At 47.2% G+C, this 22,275-nt stretch overlaps 1 protein-coding gene across 3 annotated transcripts in view; it reads left to right on the top strand.

Annotated features, from left to right (window-relative positions):
* Positions 1-8,562, top strand: part of CCR6 (C-C motif chemokine receptor 6) — a 31,938-nt gene extending 23,376 nt beyond the window's left edge. For all 3 annotated transcript variants that reach the window (XM_032253104.1, XM_032253103.1, XM_032253105.1), the window contains 2 exons: positions 5,961-6,068; positions 6,165-8,562. In XM_032253104.1, coding sequence (XP_032108995.1) covers positions 6,060-6,068; positions 6,165-7,289 — 1,134 coding nt within the window. In that variant the 5' untranslated portion in view covers positions 5,961-6,059 and the 3' untranslated portion in view covers positions 7,290-8,562. The remainder of the gene's footprint in view (positions 1-5,960; positions 6,069-6,164) is intronic.
* Positions 8,563-22,275: the final 13,713 nt, after the last annotated feature.

Below are 22,275 nucleotides of genomic sequence, written 5' to 3'. Positions count from 1 at the left end.
TAAAAGCAAACTTCCAAAGAAACAAAAGGAACTGAAAAAAAAAAAAAAAAAAACACCCACAGAAGCTAATAAACAAATCACCAGCGGTAAACAACAAAAAACCCAAACCTCCTGGCCTCCTCCTTAGCCACCCTCATTCAAAAGCAGAAGGAAGCCAGCTTAGAGTTTCAGCTCCACTAATGCATATCTAAAAAGGTATGAAATGTGGTGTGCCCATGATTCAAATGAACTTAGAGAACATACATGTATTGAACACCTAATGTTGCAGTATTTGAAACTCTGATATCGGTAAGATATTTTAAAATAAATAGATTATTTAGGATCTAAATAATTCTATGGCATTTCACTAAGACCTGCTGGTGGCAAAGTGAATTAGAACGGTGAGTGAGAGACAATAATGGAAGGCTCCCAGTCTAGATGAGCTACAGCTTCCCCATCTGTCAAATGGGTATGATGTCTCTACCTTAAATGGTTTGTGAGGTTAAAAGGGATAACAGCTGTAAACCGGTGATTCTAATGCCCAGCAGGTAACTAGACCATAATTTACAGCAGAAGCATATACACAACACAAACACACACATACATATACGCATGATATATACATACACACACATCCATAGAGACACACACACAGTTATACAATACATACACTCACATGCATGAATACACACATATTTATACATAGAGGCACCAATATACACCCATGCACACACATGCAAACACACACATGCACATGCATGCTTGCATGTGCACACCTACACACATGCACACACGGGCATATACACATACACGATATACACACATTCATATATGCAGGCATATGCACACCGATTACACACATGAACACATGCATATACAAATACACACACACACACACACACATATGCACACAGACACACATACTCTTATTTAGTTCTTGCTCCTTGTTTTGCTGGGCCAGTGCTATTTGGGAAAGTAAGTACAAATTTAAAAGTGTCTGACAACTTAATTTTAGCACATTGTTAAGCTGGTTAGTAAATGTTTTTAAATTACAAGTTAACGCAGTTTTTACCAGTGATAGTTTGATAACTATTACTGTTTTTCCATATTGAATTTTCTCGGGCAGAGTCTGTCCTCGGCCAGGCAGTTGGTCTGTTGCTTGGCCCTTTGACCCCTGTTCCTCTTTGGGAGCCCCGGCAGCTCTTACTGGCTTTCTCTCTCTGCTACCACCACAGAGCCAGCCTGTATGGGTCTCCCCGAGAGTGTGTGCTGTGGCCACCGGCCTGTCCTGGGAAGGATTAGAGGACTCCCTGTGATTAGAGGACTCCCGATGTCCTCAAAGTCCCCAAACATGGTTTTCTCTAAGGTAGAGGCCCCGTAGAAGGCCTGGGGGAGATGAGTGTGGTGTGTTTGCAGAACTGAACACGGCCTGGCATTTCTTAAATTCTGCAGTGGGGGCGGCTCTCCCTCTTTCCACTGGTTCTGCTTTTTAGCAGAATGTATAATTAGGTGTTCTTTTCAATTCTAAATGAATTAATCAATTTGCTATTACTTTTTGAAATACTCTCTTGCATATTGTACCTTATAAAAATTGTACGAGGAAGCCATATTACTTTATTGGAATAAAAATTGAAGTTAACATTTTAAAAGCTATGCTAGAAATATTATTCTGCGATTAAGTTTTTCTTAAAGTAACACTTTTTAAAATGTGTGATAAAAAGATCTTTGAAATATTAAAATTGAAATTCAGAGGCTAAGTTATCACTTACTGTGCACATATATTTAATCTTCATGAGATCCTAGTACATTTGCATTTTATTTAGAAGACTAGGGTGGTGGCTTGCAGTCCCAGCTACTCTGGAGGCTGAGCTGGTAGGATACCTTGAGGCCAGTAGTTCAAGGCTGCAGTGTGCTATTATTGTGCTGTGAATGGCCTCTGGGCAACATAGCAAGATCCCATCTCCAAAAAAAGGTAGTTTACTTATATGATTATAAGCCTAGAATACAAAATACACATTAAATTATAGCTTTAATATACCTCTAATAAAGGGGAGAAAAAGTCATTTAAAATATCTCTTAATGAAAGTTTATTTCTAAGTTTAGCATAGGTCCACAGAAAGAAGAGAATCAATCAGACGTGAGACCTGCACAGCTTTTGTTTTATGCAATTGCTAAGGGAATGAAGGCACTTCAAGTTAGAGGCTGGTGTGGGGACCAGCACACTGGCTGGGGATTCCTCCTGTGTTTGCCTTGGTGGCACACCTTGGCACACTCCCTGGGTCAGGCGATGCCAGCCCTGGACGTCTGTGAGCTGCTGCAGTCAGGTGGTGGGTGCATGCAGGCATCTTCTCGTCCTCCCTCTGCTGTTGCCCTGAACAGAAGGGATTGGCCCCTAGGCATTGCTCAGACCTGTCTTTGGATGAATGAATGAACAGTCCTCTAGGTCAGTGACAGTGTTTGGCTATGTCCCATCCAAATCTCAACTTGAATTGCAGTTCCCATAATCCCCATGTGTCGTGGGAGGGACCAGGCGGGGATAATTTAATCATGGGGGCCGTATCCTGTTCTTGGGATAGTGAGTTCTCATGAGATCTGATGGTTTTATAGGGGGCTTCCCTCTTTGCTGGACACTCATTTTTCTCCTTCCTGCCATCATGTGAAGAAGGATGTGTTTTCTTCCCTTTCTGACATGATTGTCAGTTTTCTGAGGTCTCCCCAGCCAGGCTGAACTGTGAGTCAATTAAACCTTTTTCCTGTATAAATTACTTAGTCACAGGTATGTCTTTCTAGCAGTGTGAGAACAGACTAATACAGTCAACTTATGGATTATATGATTTATATAATCAGACATATATGATTATATAGATTACATAGTCAGATGATATGATTCATATAATCATATGAATAAACTTCCTTATTTTAAAGAGATGAGGTCTATGTTGCCCAGGCTGGAGAGCCGTGGCCTTTCGCAGACATGATAATAGCACACTGCAGCCTGGAAATCCTGGCCTCAAAAATTTCCCAGCATTTCCAAAGAACAGGAACTGACACGGTTCCATGGGTGAGAAGGTTTGAGAAATAGTGAATTATTCCAGCAGAGCTCTGAAGGGCAATTGTTAGATGAGCTCTAATAGGAATTAACTAGGGAAGGGGATAGTTAGCATCTTATTAATGTTTTAATTTACTAGCCACAGAGCAATCATTTCCCTTCTGTCTGTCTCCCTCCCTTCTTTCCACCCAGAGCATCTCTTGGAACTCACTTTTAGATGCTGGATCCTTGAATTCCCCATGAAGTGACTGTTCCTAAATTTAAGTATGCATTAGAATAATACAGAGACTGTGTTAATGCAAGGTGTTGAATCTTCAAAGCAGACATCCATCTAACATCAAACTTTATTAATGATTCAATAACAAAAACGCTGGGCAGAGAGATGCATCCCATGTTGGCAGGGCTGTTCTCAAACTCCTGGCCTCAAGTGATCCACCCACCTTAGCCTCCCAAAGTTCTGGGATTACAGGTGTGAGCCACCACGCCCAGCTATTCTACATTTTTAGATAGGGGTCCCAGCCTTCTTTCCACTAGTAAGTACCATTTGCATGTTTACAAGGAGATCTGGTCCTCGCTCGATGCATTTGTGGGCAGAGTTTAGTTACTTGTGGTTGTAGGACTGAGGTCCTCATTTTCATGTTGGCTGTCAGCAGAGGGCTTTTTAGCTTCTCAGGGCAACCATGTGGCTTGACTTGTGGCCCCCTCTTCTGTCTGCAACTCCAGCAACAGCACATTGAGTCTCCCTTCTTTGAATCTTTTCTTCTCCCGTCTCCGTGGAGAACGACTCTTCACATCTAGGGACTCGTGATTGTACTGGGTCCACCTAGATAATCCAGCATGATCTCTGTCCACCCCCAGGCCTTGGATCTTTAACTTCATCACATATACACGGTCCCTTTTGCCGTGTGAGGTAACACAAGCACAGGTCTGGTGTCTGTGCCAGGGCCTGGGGTCAGGATTCTGTCGACCACAAGTGCTGTCCCCTGTAGCAGCTGCCTCCTCACTTGTATCTATTATTGGGTTGGAAAGCCAGGGCTGTAATCTTGTGATTATGCCTAGTGCCAATGTCTAAAAATCGTTGTTACATTTTGTAGGTTTTTCTAGTTGCTTAGTGCAGCAGGGTACCTTTGGTCTTTGTTAATCCACCATGGCTGGGAGCTTCATCTGATTGATATGATTACCTCTTCACATGCTTTTGCAACACAAGGGTCTATATTTTCTTCTTCTGCATACTCTAAAGCACTCAACGGTATACCTGCTGGGATTACAGAAGTGCAGAGGTGACCCCCATGCCTTCCACCAGCTTTATGTCCAAAGCAGTGACTGAGGGGCAGTGAAGAATGGATCTCTAAGTTGTGACTCCAGGCATCAGGGAAGGAATAGGGTGGAGTAAGCAATGAAGTCAGAATCAAAATTATGCAAGAAATAGGTTTGGAAAATAATTCAGAGTGAACTTTGTGTTATATGGGCTTCCTGTCCAAAAGGTCAGTATCCATGTGGACTTGTAAGTGAGGGCTGCTATGGCACAGCCTGGGGGGTGAGGAGGGGAGCTCTGCCTTCTCTGCCTGTGCACCTGGGGCTGCACTTCCCCAGCTGCTCCTGCATGGTATGGCCAGGCCCACATGATGCCAGAGCAGGGAAAAGAGGAGGAGGATGGGCAATTGGCTGGGAAGCACACTCAACATGAACACCAGAGCATTTCAGGCCATGGATTTTTACTAGGGGGTGCCCGGGGGGTGTTAATAAACAGGATGATGGACAATTCTGGAAAGGAGGAGTGAGCCTGAGAATAGCGAAGAGTTTTTCTTTTCTTTCTTTTTAAGTTTGCTTCAAACAATGAATTTCAAAGCCCTTTGTCTTCAGGCCCTCCATAGCTGCTCTAGTCCTTCCTCGTCTCCTGCTAAACTTCTGCAGCCTGGACCCATGCACGGCTACTGTTGCTATTCCCAACACAGTGTATGCTCCATGCATGTTGTTTCCTGACAGTCCAGTTGATTCGGCCAGGTCAGCTGCTCAGCTGTTTCACAAACATACAGGGCTCAGGACTCAGGACTGCTCTTCAGCCTGAGACCAGCTGGTCACCTGAGGGGGATGGCCCTTCTCTGTCAATCATTGGCCCATAGCCTTGCCATTCTCCAAGGACCATGATCGGAGCCTCCTCCTCCAGGAAGCTTTTCCTAACTGTGCCACCCTCCACCTTTCCTCTGGCACTTGGGTTTCTGGCAATTAGGATGCCTTTGCCGTAGCAGGTTCGTGCTTGTAACCTGGAATGTCTACTGGGAAGGTCTGCAGCTGTGGAGGAGCAGGTGCATTCCTCTCTGGCACCTGCCCGGGCCGGAGCAGCTCATTCAGTGTGTCTTGGGAATCAGACTCATAGTCAAACTGCAAATTCTACTGGAGATTCTCACATGCCCACAGGGGTGAATATCGCTGACATATATTGTGAACTGTTTAAAGCCCAGGACTATGACTTATACATTTTCTATGCACATTCACACTTGTATAGATTTTTGTTCAGTAAAATCTTGTTTAAATTTTTAAAATTTTGCATAAAGATTTTTGTACAGATCACAACTTGTGGATTTCTGAGAGCACTTTATTTAAACTATAGATCAGAGATTGGCAAATTATAGCCTCTATCCAACCAAGCCCGGTCAGGCCTGTTCAGTTATGTAATTGTCGATGCTTTCAAGCTACACAAACGCAGATTTGAGGAGCAGTGACAGAGACCATATGGCCTGCAAAGCCTAAAATATTTTCTCTCTGGTCCTTTACAGAAAGCAGCCGCTGATGCCTGCTCGAAATAGGTATTTTTATGTGAAAGAGTGTGCTGTGCACTCTGTCCACATGAGATGCAATGCTGTTGACTAAACTGTCTGGCTCTCCAAGAATACTTGTTTTAACGGTGGTGCATTTTGCTTTCTCTCCCTAGAGTTCCTTCCACTTTTCTGCTCCCTCTGCCTGTGAGCTGAAGGGGCTGTGCCGCACACTCCTTTTTCTATATCCAGCCTGCATTTTGTTTCTGCCCACAATGTGTGAGGTAAGATTTTAATTTTTCGCAAGGAGTATGATTTGGGTTCATTGTGGCTGCTTGAAAATCGCACCACTGCTCATTCTATCTTTGTCTCCTTTCCAGGAATTAGTGAATGTCAGCGATGCTTTCGACTCCACTGAAGATTGTGTTTTTATGTCAGTCAATACTACATATTATGACTTACCTGATCCTGAAAACTTGGTGTGCTCCTTGCAGGAGGTCAGGGACTTCTCCAGGCTATTTGTACCAATTGCCTACTCCTTGATCTGTGTCTTTGGCCTCCTGGGGAATATTCTGGTGGTGATCACCTTTGCTTTTTATAAGAAGGCTAGGTCTATGACAGACGTCTATCTCTTGAACATGGCCATTGCAGACATTCTCTTTGTTCTTACCCTCCCATTCTGGGCAGTGAATCATGCCACCGGTGCGTGGGTTTTCAGCAATGCCATGTGCAAGTTGATGAAAGGCATCTATGCCGTCAACTTCAACTGCGGGATGCTGCTCCTGACTTGCATTAGCGTGGACCGGTACATGGCCATTGTACAGGCAACTAAGTCGTTCCGGCTCCGATCCAGAACGCTACCGCGCAGCAAAGTCATCTGCCTTGCTGTGTGGGGAGTGTCGGTCATCATCTCCAGCTCAGCTTTCATCTTCAACCAGAAATACAACACCCAAGGCAGCGATGTTTGTGAGCCCAACTACCAGCCTGTCTCGGAGCCCATCAGGTGGAAGCTGCTGATGTTGGGGCTTGAGCTACTCTTCGGTTTCTTTATCCCTTTGGTGTTCATGATATTTTGTTACATGTTCATTGTCAAAACGTTGGTGCAAGCGCAGAATTCTAAAAGACACAAAGCCATCCGTGTGATCATAGCCGTGGTGCTTGTGTTTCTGGCTTGTCAGATTCCTCACAACATGGTCCTGCTTGTGACGGCTGCAAATTTGGGTAAAATGAACCGATCCTGCCAGGATGAAAAGCTAATGGGCTATACGAAAACCATCACAGAGGTCCTGGCTTTCCTGCACTGTTGCCTGAACCCTGTGCTCTATGCTTTCATTGGGCAGAAGTTCAGAAACTACTTTCTGAAGATCATGAAGGACCTGTGGTGTGTGAGAAGGAAGCACAAGTCCCCAGGCTTCTCCTGTGCCAGCAGGTACTCAGAAACCTTCATCTCCCGGCAGACCAGCGAGACTGCAGATAATGAAAACGCGTCCTCCTTCACGATGTGACGTGCTGTGTGACAGAAAGCCGAGTTTCCCTAAGGCATTTGTGAAACATACTCATCGATATTATGCAAAAAAAAAAAAAAAAAAAAAGTCTGTGGCCGAACACACATGGAAAATGTGGGAATTAAGCAAAATCAGGCAAGCGTCTCTCCTGCAGGACTGAACGTGCTCATGGGCTGTGTGGTCACTTCAGGGTGGTAGTGGTTTTCTGACTGGTAGCATTTTTCAGCACACTTTGCAAGGAATGTTTTGTAGCTCTGGAGTATATATAGGCCTGGCGTTTCACCAGACAGCCTTTGGGAAATGCCGAATTGAAGTGAATTGTTGACCAATGTAAAAATTTTCAGAAATAGTCATGAAGCAGTCACAAATCACAGGGTCTTATAGTTACAACACAAAATGATAGCATGGTCTGAAAAAACAAAACAGAAGAAACCACTGAAGCCCACACATCACTCATTTTAGGCAAGTCTTGGAGCATTTTATTTACCAGAGTATTTGTTGATGCTGGTTGTCAGCAGCAGGACCAGCTGCCTGGGCTTTCCTCTCATTTCCCTGAAACAGTCAACAAGCCTGACGCGGTGAAACGGAGGCAGAAAGGCAAGCTCAGGTGTTCACAGCCTGGAAGTGCTTCGGGAAGACGCGACAGTGGCGGAACAGGCTTCGGTGAGAACTGTCACCGTGGATGGAGCGGCTCAGGTCGCAGTGGGCCATGAGGAAAGTGTCACTTTGCTTTTACTTCCCTGGGAGCTGTTCTCTGTCATGAGCGACTCTTCTCTAGACAGGAGCTAGAATGATCTTGCTCACAGCTGTGCTCTGCGCACCTAGCAGAGTTCCAGTGAAAAAAAGGGACTCAGATATTTGATTAATGAATCGTAATGAAATTGGGGTTTATTGTGCAGTTTAAAGATTAGATGTTTTTAATTTTTTTAAATAAATAGAATACTTTTTTTTTTTTAAAGAAAGCAACTGTACTGAGATAATGTAGAAAGAAGTTTTGTTCTATGTCTTTCATGTGGTTGAAGAGCAATGGTTGGCTGAAGACTTTTGTTATGAGGAGTTGCAGATTAGCTAGCGGACAAATGCAGATTAGCTAGCGGACAAATGCAGATTAGCTGGCGGACAGCTGGAATTATGCTGGCTTCTGATAATGATTTTAAAGGGGTCTGAAGTTTGTGTTGGAATCAGATTTTAACAACTCTCTTCAACGACATAGAAAGTTTATGGAAATCATGTTTTTGAAGGGTTATGTAAATATATGAACATTAGAAAAATATCCATTTGTGTTACAAAAATACAAACGTGTTAGGAAAGTACTGTCATGGGCCGGGCATGGTGGCTCACTTCTGTAATCCCAGCATTTTGGGAGACCCAGGTGGGAGGATCACTTGAGATCAGGAGTTCGAGACCAGCTTGGCCAACACGGCAAAACCCCCATCTCTACTGAAAATGCAAAAATTAGTCGGGTATGGTGTCAGGTGCCTATAATCCCAGCTACTTGGGAGGCTGAGGCAGGAGACTCCCTTGAACCCGGGAGGCAGGGAGTCAAGATAGCGCCACTGCACTCCAGCCTAGGCGACAGAGTGAGACTCCATCTCAAAAAAAAAAAAAAAAAAAAAAAAAAGAAAGAAAGAAAAGAAAAAAGAAAATTACTGTTATGAATTACTAAAATACTGACTTGTTTAAACCTGACAAATGTGTTATTTGAAACTTTATATTGTTCTTGTAAGCTTTAACTATATTATCTCTTTAAAATGCAAAATATGTCTTAAGATTCAAAGTCTATATTTTTAAAGCATTGCTTTGCAAAATAAAAAATGTGTTCTGTACATGAAATAGGAATCGTCTTTCAGCTTCAAGGTCCAGATGGAGGGGCCCACTGTCCGGAGAGAGTGTCTTCAGGCTTCCTCATGTCCTTCAAAGCTGTTAGTGTTTGACTCTAGAGATCAAAGCAAAACGAGTTGTTATTCGGACACTTCTTGCAGTGTGATCAGCGCGCTGATGTCATCTGTGATGAGGATTCATGCCTGAACACTGGCACAGAAACATTGCTTATTTGCCAGTGAGCTTCTCTGCATTGTTTAAAAGTTCAAATAAATGAAGCTGACTTCTTTATGCAACAGCCTTTTAAACATTTTAGGTATAATGTATAAAAATGTTTACTTTATTTCTTCTTAAATATAGTACAGTAAGTGACATCATTTTTCTTGCTGTCTCGGGCATCAGAACAGGTGCTATGGGAACTTGATGCTCTCAGGAGACATAAATTAGCTGGAGGGGGCCGTTCTTCAGTGGTTCCTGTTGATTTCCCCCTTATCTTTTCGCTGTCAGGCTGTGGCCGTCCCTACCAGAATCTGGACCATGTCCGCCATTAGTCCTCCTCTCCACTCAATGCAAACATTATTCGGTAAGTTTGGTGGGGAGATCAGCTATCTGCACTTGTCAAATTGTGTATTAATAGGGCAATGTGTTAGAACCTCTCAGTATTCAATTATTTCTGGATACGTGAGATTTTACCATATGCAAAGTTCAACATTTAGGGATTTAAGCATTACCTTGCAAATTGCATATGATTTGCTTCTAAGGACAGACAGGCTGGATTTTAAATGAGGCCAGAAAAACACAACATTTCCAAACCTTTTAAGGCTTCCGGTAATGTGTGGAAGTTACAGACTTTCTGGAGACACACTTACAGAGAATCTGGTCCAATGAATGCACTATATATGCCACAGCACGCTACAAAGCTAGTTGGCTGGGGCTGCCCTGACAAAATGCCACAGACCGAGCGGCTTAAACAGCACCTCTATTTCTCACATTTCCAGACGCTGGTTAAGGTGTTGGCAGGGCTGGTTTCTCCTGAGGCCTCAAATAGCTTTTCCTCTGTGAGAGCTGAAACTTCTTATAAGAACGCTAGTCAGGTTGGATTACAGCTCACCCCAGAGCCCCTTTTAATCACCGGTCTAAAAGCCCTGTCTCTAAATATCGTCACTTTCTGAGGGTTAGGACTTAGACATATGAATTTTAAGGGGTCACCATTCAGCCCCTAACATCTATTTCCCTGAAGATAGGTCACCTTTTCATATTAAAGTTGATCTGAGACACGGGAGAATGTCTTTCTACATAGTTTCCTCCTTTCCAATAAGTTACATTCACTCCCATTTATTTGCATTCATTCCCAAACATTCATTCCCATTTTGGCTTTGCAGGCACAGATCCCACAGAAAGATGACAGAGAAGGGTTGTGGTCCCTGGCGAGACGCCGCCTGCCTATGTAACCTGCACAGCCTTGAGCTCCAGCACCTACCCATGGTGCAGGTTTCCATATCTGCCCCAGTGGTCCACCCCCTGCCCTGGTCCCGGCACTGACGGGTGGCGTTTCCTCCCCTCCTAGCTCTCTTGCAGGGAAGCAGGGAATTTCCCCAAGTCTGAGTGGCCTCCATATTCAAAGCAGACATCCCCCTCTTGAGAACATGAGGATGGTGACCTCAGCTGTGGCAGCAGAAAGCAGCTGTGACAGCCCCGGGGAGACCAGGCCCTGTTCTGCCCCTATTTGTATAAACAGCACATTCATGGCTCGTGACTTCAGGGGGGCTCTCTGTTGCCTTAATCTCATTCTTGGAGCACAGTCTCCCTCATGATACAGAAGGGGGTGGCATTTTACATTTATCATTAGACGATGTGAGTCATTGCAGCCCCACAGAGTACAGCTGCCCCAATGCATTCATTCCACAGTCTGCTGGCTGCTCTGTGGAGAACCTGACGCGCTCACAATCTTTGTGCTCAGGGATTTCATGAAATAAAAAGGCTGCAGCATTTGGATGAAGGCCACCCTCGCTCTGGTGTGTCTGCAGAGCTCAGGGTGGTCTGCCATGACCTGATTTCATGCTTGCGACTCAGCACGCGCAGCTGCAATCTTCTTCCTTGCACTGCATTTGCCAACAGCGTGGTATTCCTGATGGCTTACATAGGGAAATCCATACGAGAGCGAAGGTAGGACCTGTTTATTTTGTACCTCTTAGTTGACTCCTCTTTTCAGTCAGAGTCCAGGTAGATAATCAGGGAAGAGGAGCAGAGCGCTCTTCTCCCCTCAAGGCTGTCCTCAGCCCAAGGGGGCCGCTGTACCTCCTTCCAGCCCGTTTCCACTCTAGCCAACAAGAAGCAGCATGGGGGAAGCAGGTGGCCTTAAAGACACAACTGGAAAGCTGTGGAAATCAGTTCTGCTCCCAATGTGGGAGCCTTAACTTACTCACATGCTTACGGTCAGGTGAAATGCTGGGATGCTCTCTACCAGGTGGCCAAGTGTCCACGTGGACGCAGTAACAACAAACATACCTGGAACACTCTTCAGCGGGTGGCTGTGTGTCCACACACATGCAGGAATAATAAACTTCCCGGAACGCTCTTCAATGAGTGGCCGTGTGTCCACACACATGCAGGAATAATAAACTCCCAGGAACGCTCTTCAGCAGGTGGTCATGTGACTACACACATGCAGGAATAATAAACACTCTGAATGCTCTTCAGTGGGTGGCCATGTGTCCACACACATGCAGGAATAACAAACTCCCCGGAACACTCTTCAGCGGGTGGTCATGTGTCCACACACATGCAGGAATAATAAACACCCTGGAACACTCTTCAGCGGGTGGCTGTGTGTCCACACACATGCAGGAATAATAAACAATTCTGAACACTCTTCAGCAGGTGGCCATGTGTCCACACACATGCAGTAATCACAAACACACCACGTAGGAAGGGGAGAGATACTGAGAAAACTGTTTTTACGGAGGGCAAGCAGCCAGACTCCTGTCTTCAAACAGAGGGGAGGGTCTGTGCCTACACAGCAGTAGATGAGCAGCAGCCAAGGCAGCCCACGGGTCCGAGGCCACTCAGCGCAGGAGGTACGGCTGGCCCTGTGCAGCAAGGCTAAGGTCACCCAGGATGTGACCTGGACATGGGGTCCTGTTGCTGGGGCCTTTCCTCCTGTATCCCACCAATAATTACCACTATGCCCACGGCTGTTCCATGTGAATGCCCAGAATACTGCATTTAGAATTAGTGTTAACATTTGCATGAGAGGATTTCATTTTTCTGCCTAATGTTGAAAGATGAACAGGATACCTGGATTTCAAAAGACATTTTAGGATCTCTTTCTGAACCTAGAATGTAAATAGATGAGCTAGCGCCTCTCTCCACACCAGTGGGGAGCAAATGTGCCTCCTAAAGTCCTGGCTTGACTGGGAGCTGGAGCTCCTGAGCCGGCCGGGGTGCCCCTGCCCTGGCAGGACACTGCTGCTCTCTGGTGTGTGGGTCGCCTCCCAGCACCTGCACCTGCTCCTGGAGATGCTGCCCTAGACTGTTGCCCCAATTCTGCAACATTTCAAAGGACAAATGTCATGTGTATGTCTTGCTGGGGAAACTTTAAAATTTACTTTGAATAACAAGTACGTGAAATTAATAGAATCTTTTGCTATCTTCTCTAAAGCAAGTGTAAAATCTTTAGAAAAGTATTGCTGCTGTTCATTTTCTTTCCTTGTTGCTTTTAACATTCACAATAGTAGATTGGCTCTTTCCTTTTTTATGTTATTATTTGCTATATGGCTGCTGACATTGATTTTCAGGTATGTACTTGAAACTTATGGCATATGCATATGTGCACATGAATGTATATATGGCAGAATAAATATATGTGTCAATCAGGAAATACAGTAGATTTTTGTGGCAGATATTGCAGAATGACTTTTAGGATATTAAGTTAATGAAAAGAAGATATTTAAAACAAATGTAATCTCTACTCATCAGGAATTCATTATACAAGTCCAAAATTAAGGAGAAAGTTAATAAACATTCCAGGCCACCTCCCTTGTCCAGCTTTGTGAATTCCGGCAGGCGGGACTGTTTTCCTCTGCTTGTGCACTAGGACAGCAGAGGAACGCATGTGGCCCTGGGCGAGCTGACTTTCGAGGCTGTCCTTACTGCCTCTGGGCTTCTAGGTGGCCGCGTCTGGTGGGAGAGGCTGACTTTCATGGCTGTCATTACTGCCTCTGAGCCCCTAGGTGTCTGGGGCAGGCGGAATAGGCAGCTCTGCGGGATGCATCAAAGGCCGTGGCCAGGGGTGCCCTCTGAGAACGTGATAGAGAGGACGTGGCTGGTGGCGGGGCTGGGGGTGCCACCAGGGAAGTGTTCATGGCCTGAGAGCTCTCCCATCAGCCGTTTGCTCTGCTCGCCGCTCACACTAACCAGCTGCCACGTGGGCAGCTGCCCATCACCCTCGCCTCCCGGGCCCGTGGCTGAGCCACCTTGCCCAGCGCCCAGAGACTCCATGGGGCATGGGACTGAGGTCGGCTGGAGATGCCTGAACACAGATGAAACACATCGTTTCAGTCTGGTGCACAAAGCCACCCCCGGGTGCACCTGCTGGCTTTCTCCTGATGGCTGGAGGGAGCAGGCCCAGCAGACTTGGAAGCGGCTGCTGTAAACAGCAGAACCTGAATATACTGGCCCTCCACGTGCCTGGCGCTCCTACGCAAGCAGGAAATGAACTTCTGTTGGGTTTGAGTCAATCCATATTGAATTTTGTTTCATGATTTACTCATCCAAGGGGCCGTTGTTATGAGATGTCCCCAGGCCTGAACCTCCATGGCTCTGGCCCGAGTCCTTCCACATGCCCCTCCTTCTTCCCCACTCACGTGTGCCCACCAGCCTTGTTGGAAGCTTTGCCCAGGAGGTGTGGCGTTGCCGGGGCTCTGCCATCTTCTGTGGCCAGTTCAAGAGCCCAGGGCGTTGGCTCTCTCCCGATCCTCTGTCGCCAGCTTCACAGGTGGAAGCCACCATCCTCAGCAAAGGTCGACCTCGTGGGGCTCGGATGCACCTGTGGTACTGTTGATCGGCATCAACTCCACTCGCAGTAGCGGTGCTGCACGCCCACACCCCTGCCAGGGGCCGGCCATGGGTCAAGCAGAAGAGCGTTCCTTATTGTTCCCAACTAATAGTAAAACGAAAAGTGAGATGAACACAAGCCCCGAACCCCACTTCCGTATCTGTCCTCTCTCCACCTGGTGTTCTGCCTGTTTCTAATGCTCCCTCCCATTCACTCTGAAGTTTGGCCCCTGCCCCATCCCACCAAGCTGACTTCGAGAAGGCTGCCCTGTGCCCTGTGTGGCCAACTCAGCAGACCCCTCTCAGGGGCCTCCCGTAGGTGGCATGAGCCCCCTCCAGGGCTTGGCTCTCTTCCCTCTCAGGTGGGTGGCTCCAACTCTGCCTCACTTTGGCCCCTCCAGCTCTATTTGACGGTGACATGTGGTGTGCTCCCGGCGCAGGCTGGGTTTCTCTTTATCCTCTCCCTGCACTCTCCCCAGGACACCCTGTCATCCCTGGACTTCAGGACGGCACACGGGCTGATGGCACAGCATGTGCATCTCAACTCTAGGCCTTCCTCAAGGACCCACCAGGCCTGACCCCGTGCGGTCCTCACTGTGCCTCTCCTCCATCTCCTTCCCTTCCCACCGCAAGTACTGCCCCACAGCTGTGCCCCTTCTTCCCAAGGTCACGCTTTCCTGCCCCAGGACAGCCGCCTCCACCTGGCACTTGACTCTGGCCCCTTAGCGTGGATCAGGTGGGCTCACCTTGCACGGCTGTACTTGCGGGCCCTCCTGCGGATGCCACACCCTCTCCTCGGCTTCCCTGCTTTGCATACACTGGCCTATCCACCTGTGCGTGGATTCGTCCTGTGCATCTGACATTCCGTAGCCTGTGTCCGCCATGGAGGTGAAGCAGAAGTAGGGCTGTATCGTGTCATGCAGAGTCATGCACTCAAGACCTGCGTCCAGTTAATACACAGGTGAGGAAAAGGCTCTTAGTGCCACTTCAAGGGCCATCCTTAGCTTCTCTGTTTGGGCTGCACTTCTGACTCCATTGTGCTTTGTAAATAGACCCCACCCATAGGGATTACCAATGCATCACCTTCATTTTTGTTTGCATGATAGGAGGCCCCTAAAGCGAGTTCTTTGGCAGGGAATCGCTTTTCAACTCCGAGTCCCTAGTTTGAGAAACTTCTACCATGCATATAATTGTCACTCAGATGTTTTCTTCTCTGTGATCTCTTCATTCCAACCTACAGCACCAACATCACTGTTCCAGGCTTGTCTCGGTAAGATGAGTCACAGGCGCAGGTGAGACGTCCTGAGGTTGCACTGTGGACAAACGGTGAATTTATTAAGCCATGGTTAGTAGTATTCAGCTGAGTTCAAGATGGGTCAAAGCAACACGTGCTATTATGAGCATCTGTTCTGATGCCTTTTTTCTCAGGAAAGCAAACATGTTTTCCTCCTTTTGGGTGTTACTTAGGTCTTGTCTTTTAAATGGAAGGTTTGGCTTCCTTGACCCCCACCTGGAGATTTTCAAACCATGTCAACATTTTGCAACTAAAGAAGGGATGCCGGGCCGGTCGGCTGCCAGCCATGCTGTCCCACGGCTCCTGCCCTCTGTTCCAGTTGCCATGGTTCAGAGGGCAGCTGGGGCTCCACAGCACCTCAGTGAGGGTGGGCCAGGCTGTGGGAGGGCGCCCACCTACCCGCCACCAGCACCCTAGGGGCCACTCCATCTGCCATCTGGATATGAGTGTCGTGCCTGTGGGGTTCCGGCTCAGCCTGTGTCATCTCCCAGCCCCACCCCTCTCCCACCCATGAAGGGTGGTGGGTCCTCTGCCCCGTCTGCTAATGAGCCTGTTTTCATCAGTTCCCTGACCCCACACACTCCTACGTCCCGAGTGGCTCTGTGATGAAGTCACCCTGGTTTCCGGTACATGCTGCCTATATTTTAACTCTTTGTTGCCTTCCTTTGTTTTTAGCAGGTTTTTATTTTTAATCTTCATCTTGGCAAAAGAAACAACTAATGCATTTTCTAGACAGCAAGTTCTTAAAATTGTAGGACTCTGGTGTTTGACAAACAAAATGTTTTGGAATACAATAAAAGCTCTGATTGCTTTTCCTGTGCTGTAGGTAAAATAACGCACTCACAGGTGTGCTCCAGGCACCGTGGACTCATTATCATGTAACTGGATTGGAGCCTTTTGAAAATAGATGTATGAGGTCTTCAGAGCTTTAGTAAATATGAGAAGAAGGAGTCACTAAAGACGGGATTTCCTTTCCCAGAGGAATTTCCCTAGCCACTGATGTCCGCATCAGAAACAAAAACCCTCCACCCAGCCTCCTCCCCTGCACTGCTCGGTCAGTTCCCAGAGAAGTGCTGTTCCAGGAACAAGTTTCTTGGTCTAGAACGTCTAGTGTGTTCTGGCTCAAGTGCCTGCTCAAGTTTATAGGGGGCTTCTTTTGCCAGTACTTAAAAAAGTTAAAAACAATCCCTATTATTTAATGTGTTTTAGATGGCAAAAGCACTTAGAATTGGTGATTCTGTTTCATGCATGTGTTAAGTGGGGATAGGTTTGTGGCAGGAGTTGGCTGCTTTTATCTTGCTGAATGAAGAAAGTATAATATAAATATATAGCTAATAGAGCAATCCGAGTTTCTGGGCCCTGTCCAGGGGTCAATAGGAAGTCTGGTGAATTTTCTTTTTTAATAGCACTATACAAATATACGACGGGTGTGGTGTTGCATGAAAACTGTTTGGTTTGCTGTAGAACAGAGCCCACGCCACAGCTCTGCGGGGCCGCGGAGCACAGCAGGATTTAGTTGGGGACTCTGGGGGTTGCCATGCTGCGTGGTGCAGGGGGCACGTGCTGCTTGATGGAGGGGAGAGAGGAAAGCGTGAAAGAGGCACAAAGCACACGCGGGTGAGAGACGCTGGAGGTGGTGGAAATGGAAATGAAGGGATAAAAGGAAACCTTTTGAAAATCTGCACTGGAGCCAACCTCTAAATCGCTGCCTCTGGGGAACACGAGAGCACAGCACATTCCTGACAGTCAGCCGCGGCTCTCTAGGAAGGCAGAATCACAAGCGGTGCACGTAGCTTAAGGTATTTATTTAAAGACAGTGGTTCCCTAACCTTGAGACAGGCGAGTCTGAGACTCACAGGGCAGGCTGGCAGGCAGAAAACTCAGGAGCAGTTTGTGTGTTACAGAATCGAGGGAAGATTCCTTCTCCAGGAACACCTGCTTTTTGCTCTTAAAGCCAAGGGATTGGATGAGGTGCATACACATCGTGGAGGGACATCTGCTCTACTCAGAGCCATCTGAGAGCAGGCCCTCATCACAGCCTCGGCGCACCCCTGCAGCCTCGGCGCACCCCCCACAGCAGCATCTAATCTTGTGTCTGACCACCGGGCACCATGGCCCAGCCAAGTTGACACATGAGATTAAGCATCACACTTCCCAAAGAAGGGACACCAAATTATGTTTGAAACCCAGTGAGGTGTGGTCCACACACATAAATGCCTGCAGAGACCAGGCAGGGACCCCAATGGGAGAAGGGTGAGTACACCCCACCTCTGGGCGCCAGCTCCTCCGCCCAGCCAATGTGCAAGGGAGCGAAGGCCCAGGGCTTGCAAATCTTCTGGTGTTCAAGGGGAGCTGAAAATCTAGCCCTTAAAAAATGCAGGGCTTCATTTGAAAGCAAAAACAACTCAACTAAATAGACTGTGAACATTTTTAAATTAATTGTGAGTCAATCGAAATCTGCTGGTCAGGAGCAAAAGGAAACCCTCTGGGACTGATCTCCATCCCACGCTGTCTCCAGAAACTGCTAGAGCTGTAAAGTGAAAACGGTGGCAGAAATGTCACAGAAGCAAGACTCATTTCCCCTCTTGACTCTAAGTGGTGCATTGAGCAAACTGTCCCTTTTGAATGGAGATGTGGGGGCCATTTTGTTCTCCTTTCTACGGGCTGAGCTGGGCTGACAAGAGAAGATTCCTTCATGTGTTCAAGTGGCCACAGCCTGGGCTGGCAGCCACACCCAGGGGAGGAGGTTGACACACACAAAGTTGGTGGTCTTGGCCCAGCTCAATTCCTTGGCAAACTCTGCCTTTTTGTCCTTGCATGACTTTTGGAAGCAGGTGGCTGCTGGGAAATGCTGTCCCTAGGTTTCACCGCCGGACAGGAGGGAGGCCAGAGCAGTGCCCCAGAGCCTGCATCTAGCATTTGAGTCCTCGTGTTGTCCCTTCCTGGTTGTGTGAGCTATTCCAACCCTCACATTCCCAGTTTTCTTATCTGTGAAATGGGCATTAGTGATAGTACTTATCCCATGTGTGTTTAAGATGGATAAATGTCTGTCTTAGAGTCAGTATGTCATAAACATTGCCACGATTCAGACAAGAGCATCCTGGGGCTCTAGTCTGCATGGGAAGATGAGGTGCAGGCAAGAAAGCCAGGGTGAGCAGGGTGGTAACCAGTTACCCTCTCCAAATGAGCCACGGAGGAGACCCAGCCTCTTCCCAATTCCTGCAATTCCTGCCAGGCGGACTCAGCTGGCTTACCTAGGAAACATGAAGTAGTCTGGGCCCAATATTCATGCTGTTATCCTTTACTGGGATGTTAAATGTGAGAAAGCAACTCTTACATGCTACTGTATACTTCTGGAATAAAATCTATAAAAGAGAAATCCCGTAGCACCTTTCGGTTGCTAACTCTTACATGCGTTGTTTTCTTTTCATTTAAAATATTCTCCAAAAACAATTTTTATTTTCCATATCTGTAGATGTATTGCTGTTTTATTCACTCATTACAAAAAGGCAGAGAGACTGATACACTGAGGGTGCAGAATTCAGTGTTTCCCAAACATACTTCATCATGGAACCTTCCTGTGGAGCATCTGCAAGGACCAGCATGGGCAAAAACTCACATTGAAGAAGGCTGCTTTAGCAATTCAACATTTCCAAGAACCTTACTGGGTACAGATTAGTATCACCTCCCTTTTACAGACATGGAAACAAGGTGGTTATGTGACGTGCTAGAGGGTGTAAGTTACAAGTGACACATGGAGAATTTGCAATTTTAGCCCAAGGATGTCTGGCTTCATGCACCATCTGCCTCAGCCTCTTGCTTTGTTTTAGTTCTTTGGAAATCAAAGGCCTTGCCTTAGATCATCCCCCAGCGACTAAATGATCACGCTGTGAAGCATTTCCCTGAGTTTCTTCTGGGCGCCTGGATTTGGCGACCGTGTGGTGGCCTTTAGCAAGACCTTTCGTGGCAGGATGCTTCTGAAAGTTCCTACCAGGTGCAGGTGATGCATTGGAGTTGACGGCAAGCAAACGTGATGCCAGGGTCAAACGCTGGCCAGGACCACAGGCTCCGGGCACCGTCCCGAGCCCAGCCTCAGCATCTGTTCTCCTTGACAACGCCTGTAGACGTTTTTCTCTTGGGGTCTGCAGGAAATTTTCCTTTGGATGGCTTTAATGTATTTCCATTCTGTCCTAGTCTTCCCTCCTGCATGGGTGACAGCAGGTCAAGAGCGGCAGACACACAGCCCTTGGAGACTGATGGCCCAGCAGAGAAGGGGGCGTAGGCAGCGACGTTCTGGAGAGTCAACCATGAAATGTTCAGGAATTTGGACAGCCATTTGCTGTCAGTAGTTAAAACCAGCCATGCCAGCAGTATACATACACCGGAAATCGGAAATGCCACAAGTCAGAACTACTGCTGCTTCTTTTCTTTTTCCACAGAGGGTCAGTTTGCCAGTACACCCCTGGATATAAAGAAAATCAAAATATAAGTGAGCAAAAATAAGCCCGAAGACAAAGGTGACAAGGGGGCTGTAGTCTGAGGATAGTGTTCCCCACAAAATTCATGTTAAAACCTGTGGTGGTAGGGTTGGGCATGAAGGCGCACACCTCTAATCCCAGCACTTTGGGAGGCTGAGGTGGGTGGATCACTTGAGGCCAGGAGTTTGAGACTGGCCCGGGCAACATAGGGAAACTCCATCTCTACTAAAAACAGAAAAATTAGCCAGGCATGATGGTGCACACCTGTGGCTCCCAAGCTACTTGGGAGGCTGAGGTATGAGAATCCTTGAGATAGAGGTTCAGTGAGCCAAGATCGCCCCACTGTATTCCAGCCTGGGCAATAGAACAAGACTCTGTCTCAACAAAATTAAAAAAATAACAACCTGCAGCGGTATTAAGAGGTAGGGCTTTGGGGAGGTGATTAGGTCCTGAGGATGGAGCCCTCGTGAATGGGGCTAATACTCTTAGAAGAGGCTCCAGGGAGTTCCCTGGCTTTTCCACCGTGTGAGGGAACATCAACATGGTGCCATCTTTGAAGCCCAGAGCAGCCCTCACCAGACACTGGATTTGCTGGCACCTTATCTTGGACTTCTGGGCTCCAGAGCTGCAATCAGTGCATTTCTGTTGTTTATAAATTACTTGGTCTGTGCCAGGCACAGTGGCTCACGCCTATAATCCTAGCACTTTGAGAGGCAGAGGCGGGCGGATTGCCTGAAGTCAGGAGTTCAAGACCAGCTTGGCCAACACGGTGAAACCCCTTCTCTACTAAAAATATAAAAATTAACCGGCCATGGTGGCAGGCACCTGTAGTCCCAGCTACTCAGGAGGCTGAGGCAGGAGAATCACTTGAACCCAGGAGGTAGAGATTGTGGTGAGCTGAGATTGAGCCATCACACTTCAGCCAGGGTGATAAGAGCCAGACTTCATCTCGAAAAAGAAAGATAAATAAATAAATAAATAAATGAACAACCCAGTCTGCAGTATTGTGTTAGAGTAGCCCAAAGGCATTAAGACAAGAGGAGACCAGAACATACGAGCACCGGAGCGGTTCCAGGAGACTAGGATGGCATCTGTTTTGCCATTTAGTGGCCATGTCGGCGTGGCCAGGCTCCCGAGCCTCTTTGGGTATCAGTTTTCTGATCTATAAATGAGGATATTCATGCCTTCTTTGCTTACCTCACAGGTTTTATCAACAAGAACTACTTGTTATACAACCACATGGTGCCTTTTGATTTTGGCTGTGCTGGCTCATGGAAGCAGGCATACACTGGGTGTGTGAGTGCAGACTGTGTACACTCTCGAGCCACGTGTCTGATTTATGGAAAGCATGTCAGTGTATGAGTCAGTTTTTTTCTTTCTGTAACTGAATACCACAGACGGGGTGGTTCATAAAGAATAGTGGTTGATTTAGCTCATGGTTCTGAAGGCTGGGAAGTCCAAGGTCAGCAGCTGTATCTGATGAGGGCCTTCTTCCTATACTATCCCAGGTCGGAAGAGCAGAAGGGCGAGCAATTGTGTGTGAAAGAGAAAGCACAAGGGGCCAGGCTCGGTTTACAAGAACCCACTCTTGCTATAACTAACCCATTCATTCATGTGAGTGGGCCCCATGACCTAAACACTTCTTAAAGGCTTCACCTCCTGCACTGTTAGATTGACAATTAAATTTCACCTTGAGTTTAGAAGGGGCCATTTGAACCATAGCAGGCTGATTATGAGGAAGCGGAGATAAAACAGCCGGGACCATGAAGGAGGACCTGCCACGTTCCGGTAAAGGAAGGGCATTAACTGAACTGGGCTTTGAAATGTTGGAGAGAGAAGGAGCAAGGGAGCATTAACTGCAGAGAAAGAAGAAAACAAGGGGGCTGGGCTCTGTGTAAGGGCAGCACTGCTGTGACGCTGGGGGGAAGGGAGGAGGTAGGACCCCACCCAAGGAAGACAAAAGAGAAGATGGTTTGCTCTTCTGTCCTCACTGTCCTTTTGTTTTCACAACCCACAATACCTTTTAAGGGTCTTGCGCCATTTGTGGAGAGGAGAATGTGGGCTTCTAAGTTACACTGAGGGAAACATCCATCCCTCCTCTGCATGTGGGGCAGAGCCTGGGCTGCAGGCTGCTGAACCCCCGGCTGGTTTTGAGTGGTACTTCCGTGTGCTCATCCAGCCACCTCCACAGTCCCTTGAAGAAGGTGTCACTATCCTCATTTTTTCTGATAAAAACGTAGACACCATGTGGTGACGTGCCCAAGGCCATGCAGCTAAAGAGCAGCAGCGATGAGACTCAAACTGACAGCCTACCAGCTTTCAGTGCGGGAGACCGCAA

The sequence above is a fragment of the Sapajus apella genome, unplaced genomic scaffold (genome assembly GCF_009761245.1).
Source record: "Sapajus apella isolate SASKATOON/1434 unplaced genomic scaffold, GSC_monkey_1.0 scaffold82, whole genome shotgun sequence".
NCBI classification, from domain to species: Eukaryota; Metazoa; Chordata; class Mammalia; order Primates; family Cebidae; genus Sapajus; species Sapajus apella.
The sequence above is the reverse complement of the archived record's forward strand: the minus strand, read 5'-3'. Positions and strand labels throughout refer to the sequence as shown.